We start from the raw sequence: 23054 nt of genomic DNA on the forward strand, positions 1-23054 counted from the left end.
CTAAAGATCAGAGCATCATTATGTGGTTTTTAAAATCTTTGTCAGCGTCCTCTTTCATCAGCATGTCTAATTTGGTTAATATATTTATTCACATGATCCATAGCGTACTGTATATAACCAAACGTTTACACCCACGTGAAGAATATATTCAGTGTACTTTAACTCAGAGACAACACAGTGTTCCCTGACAGAGTTCCTCCTCTTTCATTATTTGCATTTGTGTTTGCTGCTGCTCTCCCAGCTGACCTGGAGAACGAAGGGTCAGGCAATTATGAACTGAAATGCCATTTTGTTGCAGTGACTTTGCTGCCTGACAAAGATGGAGTGAAGACCAGTTGTTTTCTGGCGTTTTATTAATAGTATTCTTCAATGCAAAGACCTGTGCCGCTGGGTAACATTACGGGGCTCTGTGTTAAATTACATCCTGTTTTAGAATAATTACATCACTAGACAGAACAAAACTGGACCAGCTGTACTGCCTTTGAAACATTTCTTGTTTATGGGGAATTAAACAAGTGACAATCTCTCCGACTTCCTATTTCTGGTGACATAAAGTGAAAAACAGTCAAAATACGTCATCAGTTGTTGACTGGTGGTTATTCATTTATAGGATTTGGCTGGCACATTCAGTCAATGTTCAGAGTCCAGATAAATCTTTGATTTAATCCAGGAGGCAGCAGTAACCTAAATAAAGTTCATGTCCAGGTGACCCAGGCTCATGGCAGCCATCAGCAGCCGGGTCTGCCAAACCAAATTGACTTTGTTTCGAGTCCACAGCTTGTTTGGGCAACGCCGGGCTCAGTACAAAGAGCGGGAGAAGCAGCAGATAATGTGTAATCCACTTATCCCAGCCAAGCCTACACACACCATTTATGGAAGTCCACGTCACGGGGTTATTTAGGATCCCTAATTCATCTAATAAAGCATGTTTGGAGGTGGAATTAAATTTGTCTGAAAGCCCTTGGTACACGTGCTATCACAAAAATCAATCACATTTCAAATGATTAAATAATGTATGATTTCATGAAATGACGTGACAAATCTGTGGAGCCACGGGTTACAAACATGCATATAATGGGGAAATTAATTCTCTCTGATGAGCATGAAATAATTATATCTAGATGATCTATGCATAATTTCATTACCCTGATGTAAAGAAAGGACATACTGAAAGCACAGCAGAATGGCTTACTGACATAATTTTTGGTTAACGTTAAAATGAGGCGATGAAACCAATAAACATCCTGTCCCTAAATGATTTTGCTTGCATTGTAGTGATCCTTTGATCATCATAAATCACATTGATTTGAGCAGAGAAATAACATTTTAACAGGATATACTTTAATTAAGAAATTATAATAATAAAGAGCACAACCTAAAAACCCAAAGAACAGTACTAGGCAATACATTTACAGTCTTGAATCTATTTATGAACCCATCATTAAATAGAACCCACGCTGTCAATCAGAAAATACAGTAAATAATAAAAAACATAACAATATCCTCAAAGTAAATGTTGAGTAAAAACATTAACAAAAATAATATTTTGCGTGCAATTATTTCTTTATATGCTCCCCCTTCATTTGTATATACAGTAGCAATACTGTGTTTAACACTGAATATATTTGAAAATGGTTATTTAGAATAGAATAAAAAGGTCTGAAGATGAAAATGACCATGAGTTGCTTGAATCTGTTTCATCTGAGAGGATTCTCATACCGGTGACATTTTATTGATAGTTTTGACTCATATTAAAATAAGGGCAATATGTGTGTTGAGCATCAACATCCTAGAGGATACAAAAGAGCAGCATATATTTGTAGAATATTTGATAAATAAATGTTACCCATGCATAGACTACAGTATGGCATCTCATCATCTCTCTGCATTCAGGAACCTCACCACAGCCCGGGGATGGCTGATACAGAAGACAACTCATCCAGAAAAAGTAGCAAACACAATATAGGACAAAATAACTAGGGAGGATTATCAAGTCCTGGGGTATTAATAATGGAAACTGTCCACAACCATGCATATGATGAATATTTGGCCATATTTGTAATTAGAGTGAAAACAAAAAAAAAAAATCCACATCACATTTAGACTAAAGAAAGGCCTAACAGCAACCAGGATTTACTATTGCTATAAGTCTCTGAAACATTTCACCACATCTGGTGACATACTACGAGGCTCCTATAATACCATCAACGAGAAAGGCAAAACTGTGTTTTGGTAGTTTGTGTGTTGGGATCACAAACTTAAAGGGAGTGTGTGTGAGAGAAAAGTGATTGAAAGCACAAGGCTGAGAGCACGTTGAGGTTTGTGAACCTGAAGTCTCTTTTACGCTGAGACACGTGGAGGGAGGTTAAGTTGCAGCTCGGTCTGTGTTAATGAGAATCCGATGTTACAGGGGACATCCCAGAATCCTTGGCAGAGTCCTGGGCATCGGCAGACGTCGGGGAAGAGACTTTCTCATAGATGAAACTGTAGAGACTGACGTCAGGTCGAGTCGTGCGGCAGTTCTTGCACACCAGACTGGAGTACTGGTTCAAAAGGTTGTACAGCCTCCCTGGGAGGGACAAGGGGGGAGGAGAAGAGAGGGGAAGACAGCGAGAGGACAGAGGGAGGGGACGGTATAGGGGACAACAGAAAGAAGAAATACGTAGAGAGATAAAACAGGATTTGAGTGAAACAGACACAAAGGACAAACGGAGAGTCAAAGTGCAAGCAAGAGAGACAGAATCTGTAACGGGGAAAAACATGAAGAAAAATGAAAGCGTGTTTGGGCTCATTTATAAATCAAGCGCACGTACACACGCACACAAGCCGTGAGCTTTTTCTCCGTAGCTCCACTTTAGGAAATGGATGGCTGGAGGGGAATTTCTCTGAAAGGCTTCAATAAATGTCAGCGGAAGAAAAATGAAAAGAGGGGGAGGGGAGAAGCTGGGGTCAGTTCAGGCAGTAATCCACTCTGCAGCTGAGGCTGAATGGATGGGCTGCGGGACGGAGATGGTGGAATAACTTAACATAGAGATGGATTGCATTCTGTTATTTATGTGTACTGTCCCCGTAATGACGCCAACAAGGACAACCTCCATGTGCCATACGAGCCTTGCGAGTCCCATAATCCTAACAGTGGCTGATATCACCATTCCTGTTCATTATGCAATTTAGTGTAAGAGCACATAAGAGGCAGGGCTGACAAGAGTGTCTAACTCCCGCGACAAAAATACTAAAAACGTTTGGTTTTGTATGCAAGTCTTACCAACGGTGACTTGTCTCTCGGTGAGGAACAAATGTATTTCATGAACATCTCTCATGAGCTGAGCATCTCCGAATGTGAAGTACGCCATGTCTCTCCCAGCCTCTGCGGCAGCCATCAACTGAATCAGTGCTGAAAAAGTGAGAAAGAGAATGCTAAAGGGAAATCAAGGCAACAATAATACACCGTATTAGCACCATTAGTATCCTTCAGTTTCAGAACAAAATCATAAATGTGTAATTGACCACTGAAAATAAGCTGAAGTAATTGGTCAATCAGCTGGATAAGGTACAGCTTCTGGCAGAAAAGAACGCAAGTGACAGGACCGATTTGTATCAGAAGGGTAAATAATCCACCACTAGTAGTGCAGCCTCATCAACAGCACTCAATCTTTTAGCCCTCGCAAATTAGGTCTCAAGACCTTTAAATATTTAACAGAATGGATATTGATTCCAGATTAAAACACACAAAACAAACATCATTTGCAAAAGGTCTGTAATCTTTACAACGACATAACAGCTTGGTCTTATGTAACTACCACGTCTCAAGTCAGCTCCAGGACTATAATGTAAAATACAGTTATTGCCTTCTAAAAATACCAGCTATGCTAATTTCAGGGGTAATGGGCGGGGGTCCCCGGAAGCTAATATCAGCCTCAGAGAAAGTCCAGTGGATCTATTCATAGCATGTTGCAGAGGAAATTAACAGCTTCGGTTGTAAATTAAACTGTAGACAAACGAAACCCATGTTGCTCCAATCACATTTACGTTCATAATGCAGGATGTGTGTGAAGATGTTGATGAGTATGAGTGAGTAATAATGAGTATGAATAAAATAACAGTTAAATGTTTAAGACATTGACCAGAAACACAACTGGTCAAAATTTTGCAATGTGGTGTACTGGAAAAGGACAGTAAGGAGGCCCCTGCTTGTGAAGAGTGATGTTGTGTAAGCCTGCAGAGACCTGCATCAGCCTGGATTTATGGTGTCCCTTCCCGGTAATCAATTGCCCTTTTAATGGAAAACATAAATGTGTGTCAGCTGATCAATAAAGGGAAGGAAGGAACTGATGAGTGACACCCTGGGAGAGCTACTAATTGACCAGAGGAGTTAAAGAGGGGCGGGTGCCTGTGACGGTGCCATACAGTCCATATGCAGAAAGCTGAATGTCCTTCAGCAGGAGCTTCAATGGCTGATCCAGTCTGAGCTTATATTTACCTCACACCTTACAGTTAATATTTTACTGTAAGCAACATTATGTATCTACTGACCTATATAAGTAGTACTATTTATCTTATGTATGAAAAAACAAAACTTCTTTTTCACATTTGTTGTTATACACACAGTCTTTTCCTTCCCCCTGTTTGGATGCATGTTTTAATTCAGCCAATGATACCTTTGAGCCGCGTGTCTCCACCAAAAGCTCCACAACCCCAGTTGCCTGTAGCGACTGCAGAGAGGTGCTTGCTGTTGGCGTTGTTTCGGAAGAATCCACAGTATGCCTGGGATAAAAGCAAAGGGAGGAGGAGGGCAGTGTTGTTTTTAGTTAGGTGGGTTTCATATGGGTTAAACATCCAAAAAGCACAGGTTATAATGTTTCAGTGTAAGCATCAGCTTGAACCATAAGAAGATTGAAAAGTACACACAGATGCATAATGTTTTGCCTGATTCCTCAACAGAAAAATCTGCAATAAATGACAATCCCACTACTATAATAAACCTTTATTGATCCCCAGAGGGGGAATTCAGGTGTTACAACAGCACAAAGATAGAAATAAGTACAGATTAAGAAAAAAAAGCAAAAAATAAAATTACAAAATAAGACTCAACAAAATAGTTATATACCTCTGGAATAAGAAAAGAAGTAAAAATATGAACTACACAAGAGCAGTTAAAGACAACATTACAATTTAAAGCGTCATAGTGTGGTTAATCAAGTTGAGTCAGCACATCCAGTGTGTATGTACACAGTGTGCACCAGAATAATATATAATGCGCAGTATAATGCTTATGTAATGCTTCTTACAGCCCAGACACACCAAACCAACATCAGAGAATGGGTGGTGATGAAGGCCGACTGCTGTGCCAACTTAGGTCGCCTGTGTCTTGATCAAAAAGTTATACTTGAACACACTACAGCCAGCGGCCAAGTAGCACTAACGTTCTGCACCTGCGTGAGAGGAAATGAATCCCCATACCAGCAGGCGGCGTTAGTCTATACTGTATATGTTATTCACAAAGGGGAACTGGAAGATCGACAGGATGGATTTAAGACACTAGTTAGAAAGTTAGCACATTAACAACACAACCTGATATTGAAAGAGAATATTTACTATGCACTAGCGCAGTGGTGGGTCGTAGTCCAAAAGCTACTTGACAGAGACAGCAAACTAGCTCGACGACGGGGCTTAACGCAAGTATGACGCTCGATGTGTTAAACTGTGTGGAGCTTGAACTAATAACTAAGGAGAAATCTGGACCCCGTGGCTGGACCAGTTGGACACCACTGCACTAACAAACAATGACACAAACAATTGCGAACGTTTTTTGCTAAAGAGCTTAAGGGTTAAAAAAAATAATCCTACCTAATATAACAAGTTTGTTTTGATCTCACAAATTCTTGACGTTAGTTGCGTGTATGTTTTTCTGACTTCAGTTTCTCTTCTTGCACACTGAGCTGAACTGCCAGTCAGAGTGATTTCACTCATCGATAGGCTCCACCATCTCCGATGCCAATTCAACATGTTGAAATGGCCAAAAAAAAAGCCAACAAGGGCCGACTAGTGATAACAGTGTTGGACACACCGCAAAACTAGGGTGACAAATGCTCACCGACAACCCAACACTGACTGATAGCTAACTGACGGCTTGATGTGTTGGGGCCTTTAGTGTAGTAGGTGTTGTGTAGTATTGGTATCGGTCAGATGAGCTGTCAGTTCTGACCTAAAGTTAGTGGTGTTATAGATCACCATGCCTTTAATTAACATCTTTGCAGGTGCACCTGGCAAATATGTCAAAGTTCATAAACATGGGCTTTTCGTCGAAAACATCCTGAAGTCAAGCTTTTCTGTCACTTACTGACAATGGCATCTTTAGGAAGTTACTGAGGCTTGACATTGTTTGTCATAGCTTTTAAAGGAATGTATATGTAGGCCATATTTTCTCAATCACTGTGCAAACACAGACTACAACATCTCTCACCTTGTTGAGTTCTCTGGTCATCTTCTCAGGGAGAAACTGCTCTAGGAAGTGCCTGAATTTGAGTGCATCAATTGCCACAATCTCTGTACATCGTCTCTGCCAGTCATCCCTGAAAACAAAAGGCGAGCAATGAGAGAGTTGGGATTAACAATGACGTAGAAACATCCTCCTATCTTTCCTCCAACTTCTTCTGACTGACTAAATAGTTCTATGTGATAAAAAGATACCTGGGGGTCTCATCCTTGTGACTGTCCTTCCATTTGTAACTCTCAGCGTAGCCAGAATATTTACTGTACTGTTCAGTGCCTGCAGAAAAGAAAAGGCATTACTCAGTATTCAGCAGTCGGAGCACACAGTGGGCCTAAATCTGTTTCAGCGCCTTCTTTCTTAAATCACATTTAGTGCTTTTTGTGCTCCCCATGTGAGTACACAGTATCAGCTTGTATTGGATTGTCATAAATAAAGGCCATTGATTTAATAAGTAATCTGATTTGGGCTTTGAAATGAAAAGCTTTCAGCCATAGTAGGAAGAAATGGTTAGAACAGAAGAAGCCAACCTGAGCCACATTTGCAAAATGCTTGCAAAACATTCAACTCCACCGAATCATTCATTAGCTGTCGGGTTAAGACACTCCATATCAAGAAGTTAGCCTTTTTAGAGTGTGTACTGGTATGTACTTGGGGTTAAGACTGGAAAGATTTCATCATTCATTACAAATACAGCTGCGCCCAATTCTGAAAATGATGCCTATTAAAGGCTCCATACATTATGCATTAGGTACGAGGAAGTTTCGCTGCACTTCAATGAAAAGCAGGTGTTAAACATGTGATTAACATAGCCTTGGGGGCTCTACTGCATGTACCAGCAGAGATACGTATGCTCCTAGAAGAAAAGATGAAAAGTTATTTAAAAGCAATGCTAAATGTCATTCTTTAAAAGTATCTCTTGAAGAGCGGTAATTAAACGTTGCTTTTGCTTTCTCATAATTGACTTCATTTTATTTCAAGCATGTACCATCTGCCAATACTTGAAGTTGAAGTGTGAATGATGACTTTTTTGTGACAAAATATGACTAAAGCTAATGGCCTGTACTGAAGCCAGGACATAATCCAACAATGACGGCACAACTCTGGGAAAATGAGAATTATGTTTCTATGAAGAGTTAAGTTTTGGCTGAGTAAGAAAAAGAACATTTATTTTAAGCATCTTGCACCACCGAAAGCCGAGCCAATCAAATGAAGTACTTTCTTCAACGCTAGCAACTCCTAACGTCAAACAACAGGCCCATATCACTCCCTCCATCAGCAGAGCCGTCCTCCTCCTCCTTCACCTTGATCCTATTTATCCTGGCAACCAACCATGATAGCCTCCTGGGTTGGCATACAGGCTTCCATCACTAGATTACATCGTGGCCCTCTTCCTTCCGATCTGAAAACGCCTATGGACAAATCTGATGTGACATGTGAACTGCCAATGCACAGGAAGACCCATGTTAACACACCTCTGAAGACAAAGAAATATGATTTACTTGACAGAAGAGAATAACAAAGACAGAAGAAGAGAGATGGACATAAAGAGCCTAGAGACAGAGACCAGACTTTAAGAGGAAACACTGAATGCGTGCATGGAATATTCTGAGAGGTTTAAATGAATCTATGGCGTAACTGGCCCATTCCATTAGTGGAGCGATGACCTTAGTTGGGCAATAAATTCCTTTCTGTCCAAATGTAATAAAGTTAAGTGGAGAGGAGGAGGAGGGAAAGGGGGAGGAAGACAGAATGATGGGAGGCAAGGAGGGGGACGGTGACTAACTACTGAAGGTGACTTGGAAGGGAGGGGAGTTTCAAAGGAGACAACATGGCGTCATATCTGAGGCAATGCTTGGCCTGCTGAGAGGAGGGTATATAAGGCAGATAATGTATTACGTCATATAAAAGGTGAATATAATGTCAGCTGTAAGAGGTCTTAGAAACAGTGGACCAGATGTCAGATTTCGCAATAGGAAAGAATCGTTATGAGAAGTTGTTTCTGAGTTAGTGAACTTTTGAATACCAGGGAGATTCTGTTTAAGGAGCTGTTTTGGTGATCTGAGGTTCTTGCGCAGTTCCAATTCTTGGAACTCAAGCGGAGCAGAAAACACTTAGGTTACAGAGTAAGTTTGGTACAATGATTCCCAAAAAATCAAACCTATCGGGGCAATTAGGTCATAAGCACAGACCTGTCTGCACACACACACACACGCACACAAACGAACAGACGCCCATTCACCCAAATAGTATAAAGGCATTTGAAAGTTGGATAAGCAGGGCTGTTTTCTGTCGTGTCCATTATGTGTGTTGCTGAGTGTATTCTGCAATTAAAGAAATCCCGTTGGCTGTAACTTTTCTCCGTGGTTCTCTGAGTCTCTTCATTTCAGTGTTTGCTGAGGTTGAGCATTTTCCTTACAGGTACTGAACGAGACATAAGTCAATTTTAACATCGACTGAACAGAGCTGGCTGTGTCTGTGTGGTAGGGATGCCCCAATCCAATCTCAAAGACTGGTAGCGGGGCCAATCAGGGCATTTTTAACTGATCAGGATCTGCTATAGACGAATTCGGCGAGCCACTTGTGTATGCCGCCATCTTGCGGCGCCGCCATTGCTGTGGTAACTGATGAAGGTATCTTAAATGAGTACCGATATTATTATATAAATTAATCATTTGTTTGAGCAATGAGCAGGAAAGATTAGAGTAATAGGGAGATAACAGACTGTATCATTAAACACTGTGTAATATAATGTTAGCATACGTTACGTGTGCTGACGTTAGCAAGCGAGCAGCGTGACATTTAATCATTATGGACAGGCTACGTGATCATCACATCATATTCAATATGATTGAGGGAGAACATGCTCTGATTGGAGGGAGACCTAACCACGCCCACTTAGGAGACAGGAAGAGTAACTGTTTTCTTAACATGGGATAAGCCTACAGTTGGGTATCTCCCTTCATCCAATATCTCTGCTGACACATGTCACCGCAGCAATGGCGCCGCCGCAAGATGGCGGCATATATAAATCGCTCGCCGAATTCGTCTACACTGAGCTATATATAGCCTAATCCAATCCTTTGTTTGACTTCAGCTGTACATAGTTGTTTTTTTTGGGGGTTTTTTTACTAGCGAAGGTTTCATTTACGGCAACATATCATTATATTTTTGGGTTGTCCGTCCCATTCTCGTGAACGTGATATCTCAAGAACGCCTTGAGGGTACTTCTTCAAATGTGGCAAAAAAGTCCACTTGGACTCAAGGGTGTGTGTGTGTGTGTGTGTATGTGTGTGTGTGAAGCATCTGTGTTTTCACATAGGGGAGACTGGGGTAAGTTGAGCCAAAGGGTAAGTTGAGCCACCCCTTGTCGCTAGGAGACCGTAAATGAAATTGAGCATGTGACCAAATATTTAGGAGGAAGGCATCATTTTATGGAGTCTGTGAAGGTAAGACCCACATGGGTTAAGTGGTTAGAGATTTATGTCCAAAAAAGCATTTTTCACTCATGAAAGTGAATTTAGTCTATCATAAGTTTCATGGGGACTGTATTTAGACCAAAATAGATAATTTTTAATTTGTTTTATACATCAATTGTGGTATCTATTAACTACAAAATGAGGTAGTACAGCTAGCATGAAAGTGCACCATTTTAGCTGTGGGGGCTAATAAAGTCAGTATGGTAGCTATGGGGTAAGTTGAGCAATTTGAACAGGGGTAAGGTGAGCCGTAAGTTTCTGAGAAGAGGCAAAGCTGGATATGGTAAACCAAGCTTTACTTTCAAGGAGAAAGATGAGGGATTCTTCCCAAGAAGCGATGTAATCGCAAAACTCCCCAAACCTCAGAGTCCCAGCAGTTTGTTTTCCCCTGCAACCTGGACAGGTGGGATATTGAGTAAAGGGACAGGTGAGATATGGATGGAAGGAGGGAGGGGAACGAGAGTAAGATGGAGGGAGGAGTTCAGAGAGGATGAAGGAGGCCCTCCTGTCAGCAAGGACACCAAACTAGGATTCACGTCTACGGATTTAGTTCACTGTTTTCTTTCCAAAAACACAGCTGTTAAGATTCTCTTCCTAAGCGCCCTTTAAGGCATTCTCAGGCCTATGTTAAAATGTTTTGAAGTTGTTATATGCAATAATAACTTAAAAAAAGATTTGTACCTGTTGAATTGTGTATTATAAATAAAAATAGACATGGATTTGAAGAAGCGTCTTATTTAATTCAGTAGAGACATGTATAACTGGAGGGAGGGAGGGAGAGAGGGGGAGGAGAGAAGGTGAGATGGGGGGAAGGGGGGTAGGAGGGAGGGCAGGGGGAGGGAAGGAGGGAGATGGCTCAACTTACCCCACTCCTATGCTCAACTTACCCCAGACACGGGGTAAGTTGTGCCACGAGACCACTTTTTTTGGACATGCTATATTATCAAAACAGTTATGTTTACACTCATTCTGTTTGTTTGTAAGGATGCACAACATCCTGAAATATATGCACATATATTAGTTAGCAACAAAACTATAATAGCCTTGATGTAGTGATCCTGAATATGAAAAGTGGCTCATCTTACCCCGGTCTCCCCTACATGAATGTGAACTGTAAGCAAAACTTGACTGGTGCGTGGAGGCATACAACTGCAAGGCAGTAATTTGGTTTTTCTTAATGCAATGCAGAGCTATTTAACTGTCAAGCATAAACATTTGATTGATTTTAATAACTTTAATGTAATCGAAGTGTGTGCTTAATGTTGAACTATTTGGATCGGGGACAAAAAAAACGTATCCCTCGTGTTTGGTGGCATAAACCAGTGTGAGTCAAGGAGCAATAACACTACATTGGCTCTTCGTCTTCTCTGCTGTTACAAGCAGTCTATATGCAACAAGCAATGTGCAATAGTAGGTAGAGAGCTCTGAAGGTGCCCATCAGACTATTCAAACTTGTAGTCTCTTCATGTTTTGTTTGTCCATGTGTCTCTCTTGTCCAAGTCCAAAGAACTAACACAATCAAGAGCAGACATTTGGGAACATCATCATTTAGATTTGAGTTCCTGTGGGTGCAGCTAAATTACAGAACACGCCCTCATGTTAAGCAGATGGCTTTATTAAACTGGATAATGATGCCTCTTGTGTCGTCAAAGGCAAATCTGAAGGTTCACTTTAATACCCAAGTGAAATACAGGCACCAAAACAGGACAAGTGGATATTAAATGTTTGTTTTGCACAGCTAGATAAAGTGGCAATAAAATAAATATGTCATGAGACTATTCTAAAATGTTGTGAGGGGGCAATGAGATAAAACTTCTGTGCTCTACGATGACACTACAAACAAAGAATAATGAAGCCAAATTTGAATCAACATGCATGAATTTGATTGAATTAAATCACACAAGTGTTCATATTGTGTCCACCCCTACATTTATATTGTTATTTTACATATTTTGGCAATAATCGCACATGGGCTACCAGCATTAAGTTTATGCCTCATCATCTTAATCTGTGCTTGCCCTTACTTTGACCAGTGGTGGGCGAGATGCAGCTGCGAGGCAGAAAAAAAAGGTAGGATGGTCAGAGGAGGAGGAGGAGGAGGGAGGGGAGTGAGAGGGCAGAACACTTAGAGAGGTTGACCCAAGCAGAGTGAGTTGGAGGTTGAAAAATAGAGCAATTCTGCCAGCGAGAAATGAAGGATATCTGGGCAGTCGCAAGTGAATCAATGCAATGGATTTACCTTCGGACTGGACGGAAGGACGAGGGGGAAAAAAATGAATGGAGCCCAATAAACACACAGGGCTCAACGACCAGGAGAAAATAACTCACAGATGAAAACAACAGTAGTTTAGTGAATGTTATGTGTAACACTAAAAGACATGTGAGATGTGTGGCTTCTATAGAAAAAGGAAAGCCAAATGAAAATACATCAAATACACTTTTAGTTTTTATAGATTGGTAGCGCCATATATCAGGCCTTATTGGTTCTGTATAGATTGTATTATTTTGTACTTCCTGCTTGTAATTATACACTGAACGTATTTGCTTTGCACAGCAGTAGAGTCACAGGTCAGAGTAGCAGGAGAGTTGCTTGACAAGACAATGTCAAAGGAATTGGTGTCAAAGCAAAAGCACCTATTTGGCAAAATTGTGATTATACCCGATGCTAATAGGGTACCTGATAAAGTTAATAAGGGAAAAGGAGTTTGCTAAATCGCTAAGAAGTTGAAGGTGTGCACTGTGACTACCCATAACTGTTCCATTACTCCCTGCAATATTTTAAACTGATCCGCTGTCAAAAAATGCTGAAAATGAGCACTGATTTGTCTTGTAAACAAATTTTTGATGAAGCAGTAGGAAACATTTGGTTTGCATTACCAGTAATCTAATACAGTGCTCTACAGATATTAAGCATCATTGACAAATATATTTTCCTGTAAAATGTCCAGTGTAGTCGGTAACACCAGCATTGTCACGAGTTTATTAACTGATAAGAAAATGTAATCATTAAAATACCCGCTCTCTGGTCCTATATGACTAAAACACATTGAAACACACTAAACTACTGATCCACAACATGCTAACTGGCAGATAACAGCAGCGAAGAAATACACCATGGCAGCAATGGCACAATGTCTGTCTGCTCACTGAGGGCTAATAAGCACCATGTCACAGAAAGTTTTAACTGGGTGGAAACCTAAAAATAACTTGTCCTAATATCTGGTTTCTGTATGAGGGAATTACTGCATGAATCTGTGTGAGTTTTCCATACAAGTGTGTTATGGGCAAGAACTGTAAATAGTTATCTATCCATCCATTTTCTGATGCTTATCCAAGTCCCAAAAAAAGTGGTAGTTGCATAAACAAGGTACTGCAGATGTCTGTCACTGTAACCACATCCTACAGCACATCCTGGGGAATCCTTAAGCGCTCTTAGGCCCAGTGGGATATGTGATCCTTCCAGAACGCTCTGGGGTTTCCTGACCAGACACTCAACAAAGAAAAATCATCGCAGCCACAGGTACATGCATTCTTCTGCTTATTCACTGTCCAGAGCTCATTAACGTAAGGCGTAGTGAGCGTTAGAACAGTGATGAACTAGCCTTTAGGCTCTTTTACAGTCTGGTACAAAGCCTGAATCGCTGCTGACTCTCTAACTCAGGCTCCATCTTAACACTCACAATGCTTGATTTGGGGCAGAACCCTATTCTCAACCTAATGGGGGCAACTTTTCAGGTATCACAGCCCCAGACTGTGAGGAGGTGCTGACTCTCAACCCATTTGTTTAACATGTAGTTGCAAATAGCCTTGGTGTGTACAAGAGGTCACGGCCCAGCAGAGCCACACGAACCTCATCATCTGCAAAAATAGCAGAGAGGCAATCCTGAGGTCACCAAACTAGATACTTTCCACTTGTCAGCTGCAAGCCGACATTCTGCCCATGAAATCACCAACAGAATCGGTGATTAGGGAGAACTCTGAGAATGAGAATGCTGCTGGACTTATGGCCGAGAATACGACTATCTCTCCAGTCTACACATCACTTAAGCTTTCCTGAGGAGGCTGAGCATTGTGATACCATAGTAATTGGAGCGCACCCTTCTGTCCAGCAAACTTATCCAATGCTTGTGTTATTGCTTATGTTACCTGCTGTCTGTCTGGTCTTCTGATAACTGCTATTTAGGAAACCTCAAAAGACTTGTGAGAGGTCTTTTACTTCCATTAGTTGATTGAATATTTTGAATGATTTTAAATTCTTGACTTACCTTGGTATGTTAATATTGTTCTGTGGTTATTTTTTATTCTGACATTTGACTGCTTTGTTAATCTAAAGCCACAACTCTATTTTTGTGGACATTACATACCTGTTTTATCACATTTTCAACCAAGAGATGAAGCAGAGACAGAAAAAAGTGTTCAACAGGCCTAGTAATTAATGCCATAAATGATCTCTGTGTGTGTGATTACATACCTGTGATGATGAGGCACTCATTGTATTCCAAAGATTCCGTAAAGAGGCGAGAGACAATGAGTTCAGGGTTTATGAGGAACCGGATCTCTTCCTGGACCAGTCCATGTCCTGTTACTCCTCCACCTACAAACCTGTTTGCAAAGTCCACCTAGTGAAATAACATAATAAGAAAACAAACAGGAGAGTGAACAAAAATGGTACAACCCCTCAGTTATATTTAAAACAAATCTTGATTTAATAATGTTAATATTCTGTCCTGCCGGTTCAATGCAGTAAGGAAGAACTGCGAGGTTTAGCTACTGTCACCTCCATTATTTAAACAAATGACTGTATTAGTGTCTCCTGATTATCTGTCACCCACTGTGGTCATTTAACACAGATGAATTACTAAGGATCACTGCACTGCTTCCTGCTTGTAAATAATCAAATCAGGAAATTGTAGCAAAACAAAGAACATGAAATCTAAAGAGATAAAAACTGCAATTAATGGTGAGCAGTAATGCATGATCTGCATGAACGGCTGTAGACCATCTCTATATTTAAAAATGGGATACATCTATTGGCATTCCCTGTGAGGAAGGCTCACTATTTAGTGCTATGTACTTTCCTTGCTGGTGCTTCACTCATCCTTAATATTTGTCATTTTAGTCTGACAACAGAAAGGTGGCAAGGTAAACAAAACAGGCGGAAACAGATCCCTAATGAAGACCAAAGGCTGAAATATGATTTTACAATTACTAGGGCTTAACCAGATAACAATGCTAAAATTTGGCCTGTGCATTTCAGCTATTTATAGCAAAGTTTTCACTTACGCTTTGACAGAACGAAACATTCCCTGGATATATTAGCACCATATTGACACTATATCGCAATGATTTTGGTGATGCTGTCACTTTTCTTCTAGAGCTGCCACAAAGTTGACATTTGTGGCTTTGTGTGAAAAGTTGTCCTTTGACTATCAAATGTCATCACTTCATTATTTCATCCTATCCTTCATGTAAAATTTTTGTCATACTTAGCATGTCAATTCTTGAATTATGACCAAAAACATGTTTTCTGAGGTCACAGTGACACTTTATCAAATTCTAATCAGTTCATCCGCGAGTTCAAGTGGACATTTACGCAAAGAGGCGTTAAAATGTGTTGGAACCCTGTGACTCGCTAAACTAAGATGGCTGACATGATAAACCTTGATGATGCTGATACCAGCATGTTACCATTATCATAGCGCACATGCTAATAACCTCTAGCCTCACTGAGCTGCTCGCATGGCTGCAGCCTTGTTAATCAATGTCCTATAGTTCAGTTTGTGCAACATTAATAGATGAATTGACATTAAAAGCCAAGATAATCGAGGAGATCACTGAAAAATTACAGCAGCTTGTGGTTATTTCTGGGACTCCTATTTCAAAGTAGGAAATATTCTGATACTCGAGCTTCATGCCGTGTAAACCCACTCCTTGTTTTTGTGGCATGGATAAGAGGACAGCCCATTCAATCACAATGCTACTATTCAAACAGCCTGTCAGGGGTGAGGGTTCTGCTCACTGGCCCACAGCTTCGTCAATCTGCGTGACAGTGAGTGTGTTTGTATGTGCATGTTGTCGAACCAGTCGCTCAACTCCTCACCTCCTTCACTGGTTCACCCCTAACCTCGCCCCCCTCACCCTTCAATCTCACCTCCTGACAGGATGACAGCCCACTCTGCCCTATCAAAACTCAACACACAGCCAGTGCCCAGCCTGCTGAGGTAGCCATCAATCCGCCCGCAGGACTCCTGGCCCACTGGGTCGCCCCAGTGAGATGGCTCACCCTCGTCATCTTTTCCTCCATGCGCCTCCTTCTCCCTCAACCCCCACCCCTGGGTCTTCTCCTCCACCCTTGCCTCCCTGAGCTACTCAAGTGTATACATCAGCTGTCAGCCAGAGTAAAAAATGCACCAGCCATCTCGCAACACAGGCGGAGTGGGGAGATGGTATGAATCAATGCAGAAATAGAGACAATAACCTTCCCAGATATGCACGAAAATCCTACACCCAATATTGATTTTCTGCAGGTGGCAGACAAGTATTCAGAAAAGCAGTAGAGTCTCTTTGGCATGAAAGCTAAACAGAACTGAGGTGATGGTAAGAGTCATGTTTGTTGAGTTTGTTTACAACAACAAGTGCAAAACAGGCCTGCTACACTGCTACATCAAATTTGACACTCTGGGCCAACAAATGTGACACTGAGTTTGTGGTTACAAAAAGGAATCATTCTACAATGATTGGGGGGCACTGTCAGGAAGATACACCTTCACTTACACCAGGTTGAATAACTGGTTCTACTTGGCATTAACTGCAAAGCGATAAACAAAGTCCTACCTGCAGCATCCCGTATCCTTCATCCTCAATCGTCCCCTCACACGTGATATGTAGGCGCTTCAGCTGAGTCTGGGAACTTTAAAAAAGGATAGCGAAACTTCCAGTTATTCTTTCACCTTAGAGTAATTAACTGTATTAACACAGTATACTAATTCTATTGTTCAAGTAGTGAAGATGCAACATGCTTTAACAAAGTGTGCATGTACTAAAAAATCTAGAGGTTTGAAAGAAATATGTTGTTTGGATGTGAATTGAATTAGTATTTTGAGGGAAGCAGAATTTCCAGTAAATTGACCCAATGATTTGGAGTTGTCTGAATGAAATATTTTAATACTGTGTAAATCTCCAGAAACTTTTTGTAGGAACATTCTTGGGAGCAACAGCGTCAACTTCTTTAGCTATGCAGCTAGCTTCTACACATCTAAATTTTGGAACTGGCTCACATTCTTTCTGGCAGCTTTACTGAGGCTTTGTGAGGTTGAATGAGGAGTGTTTCTGATTCTAACTTAAGCTTTTGGCTGTAATCCTGATGGAATATAGACTGCCACCTCAACCTAAGGTCTTTCTACAAGAATTAAAGGTGGACTCAGCAACTCTAGAGAGAGGATTCTAATATTTGAACTCAACACCAATACAAATCTACCAATATAGATCTAAAATGTTGAGGCAGAGGGTACTTGTTGTAGCTCTGGTTGAGGGTGAGAGGCTGTCAGCAAATAGTTTGTTGGGCACAGGGAGATGGAGATCTGTGTGGATACATGAGACCCTAAAAAAGAGGGTGGATCACAGGGAGTACCGCCAGTTGGTCCAGAAGCTTTGCCTCAATGATGGTCATTTCCAGACATATTTTAGGATGACCCAGGGGCAATTTGACAACCTGCTGTCTATCATTAGGCCGTATCATCCAATTGGACAATGGGAAAAAAGATGATGAAAAAAGATGACGAAAAAGAGACAACATGGGGCACTCTGAACTGAAGCTTTTTCAACTCAAGGAGTTCAGAGTGCTCCGGCAAAAACACCCGATGCCTTGAGCACAGAAATGTGAAGTGTATCGCAGTGAAAAAAGCTTAATTCTCATTAAAAACAACCACAAAAAGGCGCCTCCAGCTGCTAAAATGCTTCCTGTGTGATCAGGGCCTTATCGCCCCTCTCGCTCCAACTACCTTTCTCTTTATACATCCATGGCCTTTGCCCTATCCCATACATGAGCACAAACATTTAGTAGCTGGTTGGTTGGATTGTTGTTGTGTGGCTCAGTCCGAGCTTCTTTGTTTGGTTCCCATTTACAGAGCAAGGGCTATATGTGAAAAGCAGATTTTTTTTTCAGCGCACACAAGAAGTGTACTGGATAAAAATCGCTGACTGCACCTTTAATCTGTATATTGCAACATTCAGTCTTGCAACCAATGCTGTCATCATTATGTTTCATGTAGAACTGGATGATGACTATGAGCTGCAAAGGAACTCTGATGTGTTGATGTCCTCTGAATGGTCCTTACCTCAGTCAGACAACATCAACACAATTTGGATTTGTTGGATGAAGTTGTGGGGACATTTAAATCATTTCTGATACAATTCAACCAAATTTGAAGTATCACTGTTTATGAAAAGAATATTTATTGATCCAAAACATAGCTTTAATTAATATTTCACAAATTTGTTAAACAAATCTCCTTTAATATGGATTGTATCAAAAATGCAGATCATTTAATTATAAAATGAATAAAGTCATAGAAGAGAGAGTCATACCTTTCCCAGTTTGGAGGATTGTTCAGTATTTGTCTTGTGAATGTTACAAGACCCTTGGGCCCTTTAAAAAAATGAAACAACAAAAACAAAAATGATCAAACATGGAAAAACATGGAGAGCAACAACTGCTACAGCATCATGTGGGATATATTTAATGCTTACTGGTTTGTGTAACTCTCCTGAAGTAACACAGCAGAGTTTTCAGTTTCTCAATTTTTCTTGGTGACGAACCTTCAAATAACCTGCAAAGGAAAGCAAACAGGAATTTGAGTTCACAGGAGATTACTGTAAGGTACTGACTTTGTTTTATGGTACATGTGAAAGTCTATAACAAAAAAAAATCTATTTCTACCTAAAATGTACGTCTTTCATAATAACTAAAATGTAATTTCTTTTAGTAGATGATAGACATGGATGTTTCACTCAGAGTCATTATCTATGGCTCACTGCACAACCATGCCACAGCATGTCATGAGTGAGGTCAAGCTTTTAAACTGGCATGATGTCTCTCCCATCTACCTCCATCCTTCATACAATGCACTGCCTGAGGCCGTGTTTCAGTTCTTCAGAGTCACCGTAAAAACTAGGGTGGGTGGAGGGAGGAGGGAAGGAAAGAAAGGGAGAAAGAGAATTGGGTGGACAGCTTATAATCACCCCATACTGGTGCTCTCGTTCCATTAAAAGAGACCTAAGCTGATGACTAATCACAGTTCACCATTCATCTTTCCCTCCCGCCGCTTTCTGCTCAGACCAGTAAAGAAGAAACAAAAACAGAGGGGAGAAATGAAATGAAAAGGGTAATACAGTAAAAGGCTTTCAGTGAGAGAAAAAAATCATTAATAAGGTAATTTCTGAATATCAAATGCATTTTTCCTATTTCATTCCTTATACAGTTAGGCATAATGTACCCTGGAGGACAACCTGCCTGCGAGACAGTGCAAGTGAAACACAGGTGGATGACAGTGATATTTTTCAGTATAGCCACAAATCATACTTTGCTAAAGACAAGGACTTAGTCACAAAATATATTGCAGCAATTTTCATTTTCAAGGATAGTCACATTAATTACTTGGTTCATATCCACTGTAACCTTATCTATTATATAAAGCGCACCAGGAGACCAGATTTCTGACAGTTTTACTATTACCAATAAGACTATTTTCTTACAAATGAGGCAGGTCATTTTGTGGTCACTCAGTTCAGAAAAAGAGGAAAAACAGAGGACACACTTCTCAATAATGAGCTTTCATTGTTAACTGTTAAACAGGCTTCCTATGTCATTTTCTTCTCACACAGAGAAAAACATAAGCTAAAGAGACAAGTATGCCTTTTTTCCTCTGCCTCGAATCTATCCATCACTTAACGGAGGACAAACCTTGACAGTTCTGCCAAAACAGCAATCAGCAGATTGCTTGCTGCTCTGCTTGTCCAAGACGGAGCGCTACTGTAGCCGATAAGCAAAGTGACGGACACTCCCTCAATTACAGGGGGAGAGGGAGGGCCAGTAACGATCGAGGGCCCATTTTAGACTGCACTGGTTGTCTTGTCTTGTCTCATCTTCTCAGAAACGCCAAGACTTTTTTCCTCTCTCACTCTATCCTGTATTACACTGCCGGCAAGAAATGCTGATAGTGAAGGCAGGCCTGCGACCAAGTGCTGGCGTGGGTCTGAAAGAGCCAGCCCTGCAACTGGAATCAATGCTTACATTATTACAGAGGCCTCTTCACTTAGCCTGCCACTAACGTTTGATGTGAAGGCAGATATCATCATCCGAACCTCAATCGTACTCTCACAATCAGTCATCTGCATGGGTGACACAGATGACTGATTGTAATAGTACGATTAAAGTTCAGATAAAATGAGAAAGTTGACAGGGAGAATGTGGACCAAATCACACATAATCAATCTGACCATCAAATAAAACAATATTGCTCGGCCCCCGAGGGAGAGCAGATGGCTAATTAGACTCTGGTAGCTGTGCAGATTGCAGGGAATATCAAAATTATATGGTACTAAACCTACTCCTCATGTTCTGCAAAGAATGGCGGCACTATCATGACTATAAAAGTGCATTCAGTAGAGCGCAGATCTCTGCCAGGCGGCTGCCTAGGCTGATTGTGGCCACTCTGGACAATTCTTGTAATTCCAGCACACGTACCGCAGTGTGTTTTAGAAGCTAATAATATACACACCTCGTCTATTTTTGACAAAGCTGCTGCATGTTGCAGATCAATTTCTCCTGCTAACAGGGACTGTATGTGAAAGATAGCCTACACTCTAATTATGAGGATTTATGTAATTTTAGTAACTAAAACACAGCCATAAATATTTGATCCATGTTGTTCGTAACTTTACTTTTAATGGCATTAAATTTGTATGTAGGCTAAAGCTCAACAATGTAGGAAATACCAACAAGAAACAAACAAACAAAATAAACATTTGCCTTGGCTACTAAGCCTGCTAACTAACTTATGGTAGAAGCACAAATATCAAGGAAAAATGACCAAATAAAAAAATCTGCAGGTCTACAAAATCAAGCGGGCAAAACCCTCCACTTCTAAAATGCTCTGTGTGATATAATGCTGTGCGGTGGACGCAACAAAATCAGGTTGCCACTGGACAGCGGACAGCTGCAGCACGTGGAATTGTCCCTCCTTGCACGATGGCAGCAAGATAACAGAAAATTGGGATGAACTCATCTTGTATTGTGCTTAACTTCAGTGGATCATGACATATCACGTATGGAATTTATGTTTATGCTCCGGTTCAAAATGAGGCAAAACTTGTCCATGGACGTCAGTTTTTGAGCCATGACAAAGAACAATATGTGGCCTGCAACAGACTAAGTGAGGCTTGCTTTTAGCTGAGATAATTTCCAGAAAACCTCTATGGGTCGATTTGGAGAAGGGGAAAGCCACTAGTCAATGACGGTATAAAACACTTCTTTCGACAATTATGAATTACTAAAACCACAAGACGTCCTTGAGCATACAGTCATAACTGTGCACACAAAATATGAGGTTAATTGGCCCATCAGTTTGCAAGATAAGCTACAGACACAGATAGGCACACACAGACGCATACGCACGACCACACGCTTGATCCCCTCCAGGCTTACACCTGGTGCAGATAATAAGGTACATCTCCAGTATGTCAGGCAACAACACCAGAAGTGATTACTCATAATACTAATGAGGAGACAGTGATATCTGGACAATGTCCAGTGTGTACTGAGGAACCTAAAGTCCATAAATATTGTAACAAACTGGAAACAAAATCCCATTGTAACTCTGTTACCAACCCCGCCTCACCCATACTCTCAACTTTCTGTCCATTATAAGCTGCTCGTATCAATGAGCAGAAATAACAGAACAAGACTGCTGCCGTCTGCACACCAGCAGACCAGAGATTGTGTTATAGCCTAAACTGCATTCGTGCATCACCTCCCTTCATCCAAAATACCGTGACTCCTCAAGATTATGAGAAGCCAGAGACAGATACACAGGTGTGCCCTTTGAAAAAGAGTCCATCAAAACAATTTGTTTCAATTAGCCATCCAAGACTTTCTTAACAGATGACTGGCTCTGAGTAGGTAGAAACAGAGAGCACCAATTTACCACTCCTACCCTGAATGTCCCTCCCACACAAAAGGACACAACAGAAACATGGAGCTGTAAGAGACTCTCTGCCCACAGTCCAAGCCCCAGGTCTATAAGGTGACAGGGGCTGATACAGCACGCAATGTAATCTTACCACGACCAAAAACATAAACATAAAAATGCTCTTTGATTAAAAAAACAGAAAGAACAATTGAGATATCTCAAGCTATAACTCAAATAACAGCCAGATCCAATCAGGTCACCTTATTATTTTGACCCACTGCATGCAAGCTGTAAAAGAAACTTCAGTGTTACTGTTTGTAAACTTACTGGACGCTGACTACATTAGTTGAAGCTGAGTAATAGAATTCATCTATTAGGGGTTTTCAAGGCAGTAGTGCCCCCTTATGGAAATCAGTTTACTAACCTCTGAGTGGTAGGATCACTAAAGACAGAGCTACTCAATCAAAATTCTACCAGATTGTACAAAAAATCTTGTCCTAAATCATGAAAATAAAACGTATCTTTGAATGTATCAGATGCATAATTTTTGGAAAGAACACTACTGAAAACACTAAAAAAGTCCCTAACTCTGCCATTAAAATCTGGGCAATGCATGTTGTTCTACAATCATTTAGGAGCAGAAAAAGTATAATGATGCCAATGACTCCAATCCTTGCTCCTATCTGACAGCAAAGAAAGCTTCTTCATGAAGCATAAAAACCAATGAGGCAAACTCAGGATCAGTATCTGAGTCTAAGGTCTAGTGAGTCTCCTACTGGCTTACAAAGGGAATACGAAAGGCTCAAGGGGCAAATCTCATTTTGGGAATCAAATACTAAGGACTGCAGCTCACTTAATTACCCTGGTGAGCTGCTGATCATTGTTTTGTGTCTCTTC

At 40.8% G+C, this 23054-nt stretch overlaps 1 protein-coding gene across 6 annotated transcripts in view; it reads right to left on the reverse strand.

Moving 5' to 3' along the window:
• Window positions 1-1321: 1321 nt before the first annotated feature.
• parga (poly (ADP-ribose) glycohydrolase a) overlaps window positions 1322-23054 on the reverse strand; it is a 32412-nt gene continuing 10679 nt past the window's right edge. For all 6 annotated transcript variants that reach the window (XM_033613500.2, XM_033613497.2, XM_033613503.2 and 3 more), the window contains exons 10-18: window positions 18718-18797; window positions 18556-18616; window positions 16804-16879; window positions 14441-14588; window positions 6691-6769; window positions 6464-6572; window positions 4659-4764; window positions 3266-3394; window positions 1322-2569 (exon numbers count right to left, since the gene is read on the reverse strand). In XM_033613500.2, coding sequence (XP_033469391.1) covers window positions 2388-2569; window positions 3266-3394; window positions 4659-4764; window positions 6464-6572; window positions 6691-6769; window positions 14441-14588; window positions 16804-16879; window positions 18556-18616; window positions 18718-18797 — 970 coding nt within the window. In that variant the 3' untranslated portion in view covers window positions 1322-2387. The remainder of the gene's footprint in view (window positions 2570-3265; window positions 3395-4658; window positions 4765-6463; window positions 6573-6690; window positions 6770-14440; window positions 14589-16803; window positions 16880-18555; window positions 18617-18717; window positions 18798-23054) is intronic.

The sequence above is a fragment of the Epinephelus lanceolatus genome, chromosome 17 (genome assembly GCF_041903045.1).
Source record: "Epinephelus lanceolatus isolate andai-2023 chromosome 17, ASM4190304v1, whole genome shotgun sequence".
Lineage (NCBI taxonomy): Eukaryota > Metazoa > Chordata > Actinopteri > Perciformes > Serranidae > Epinephelus > Epinephelus lanceolatus.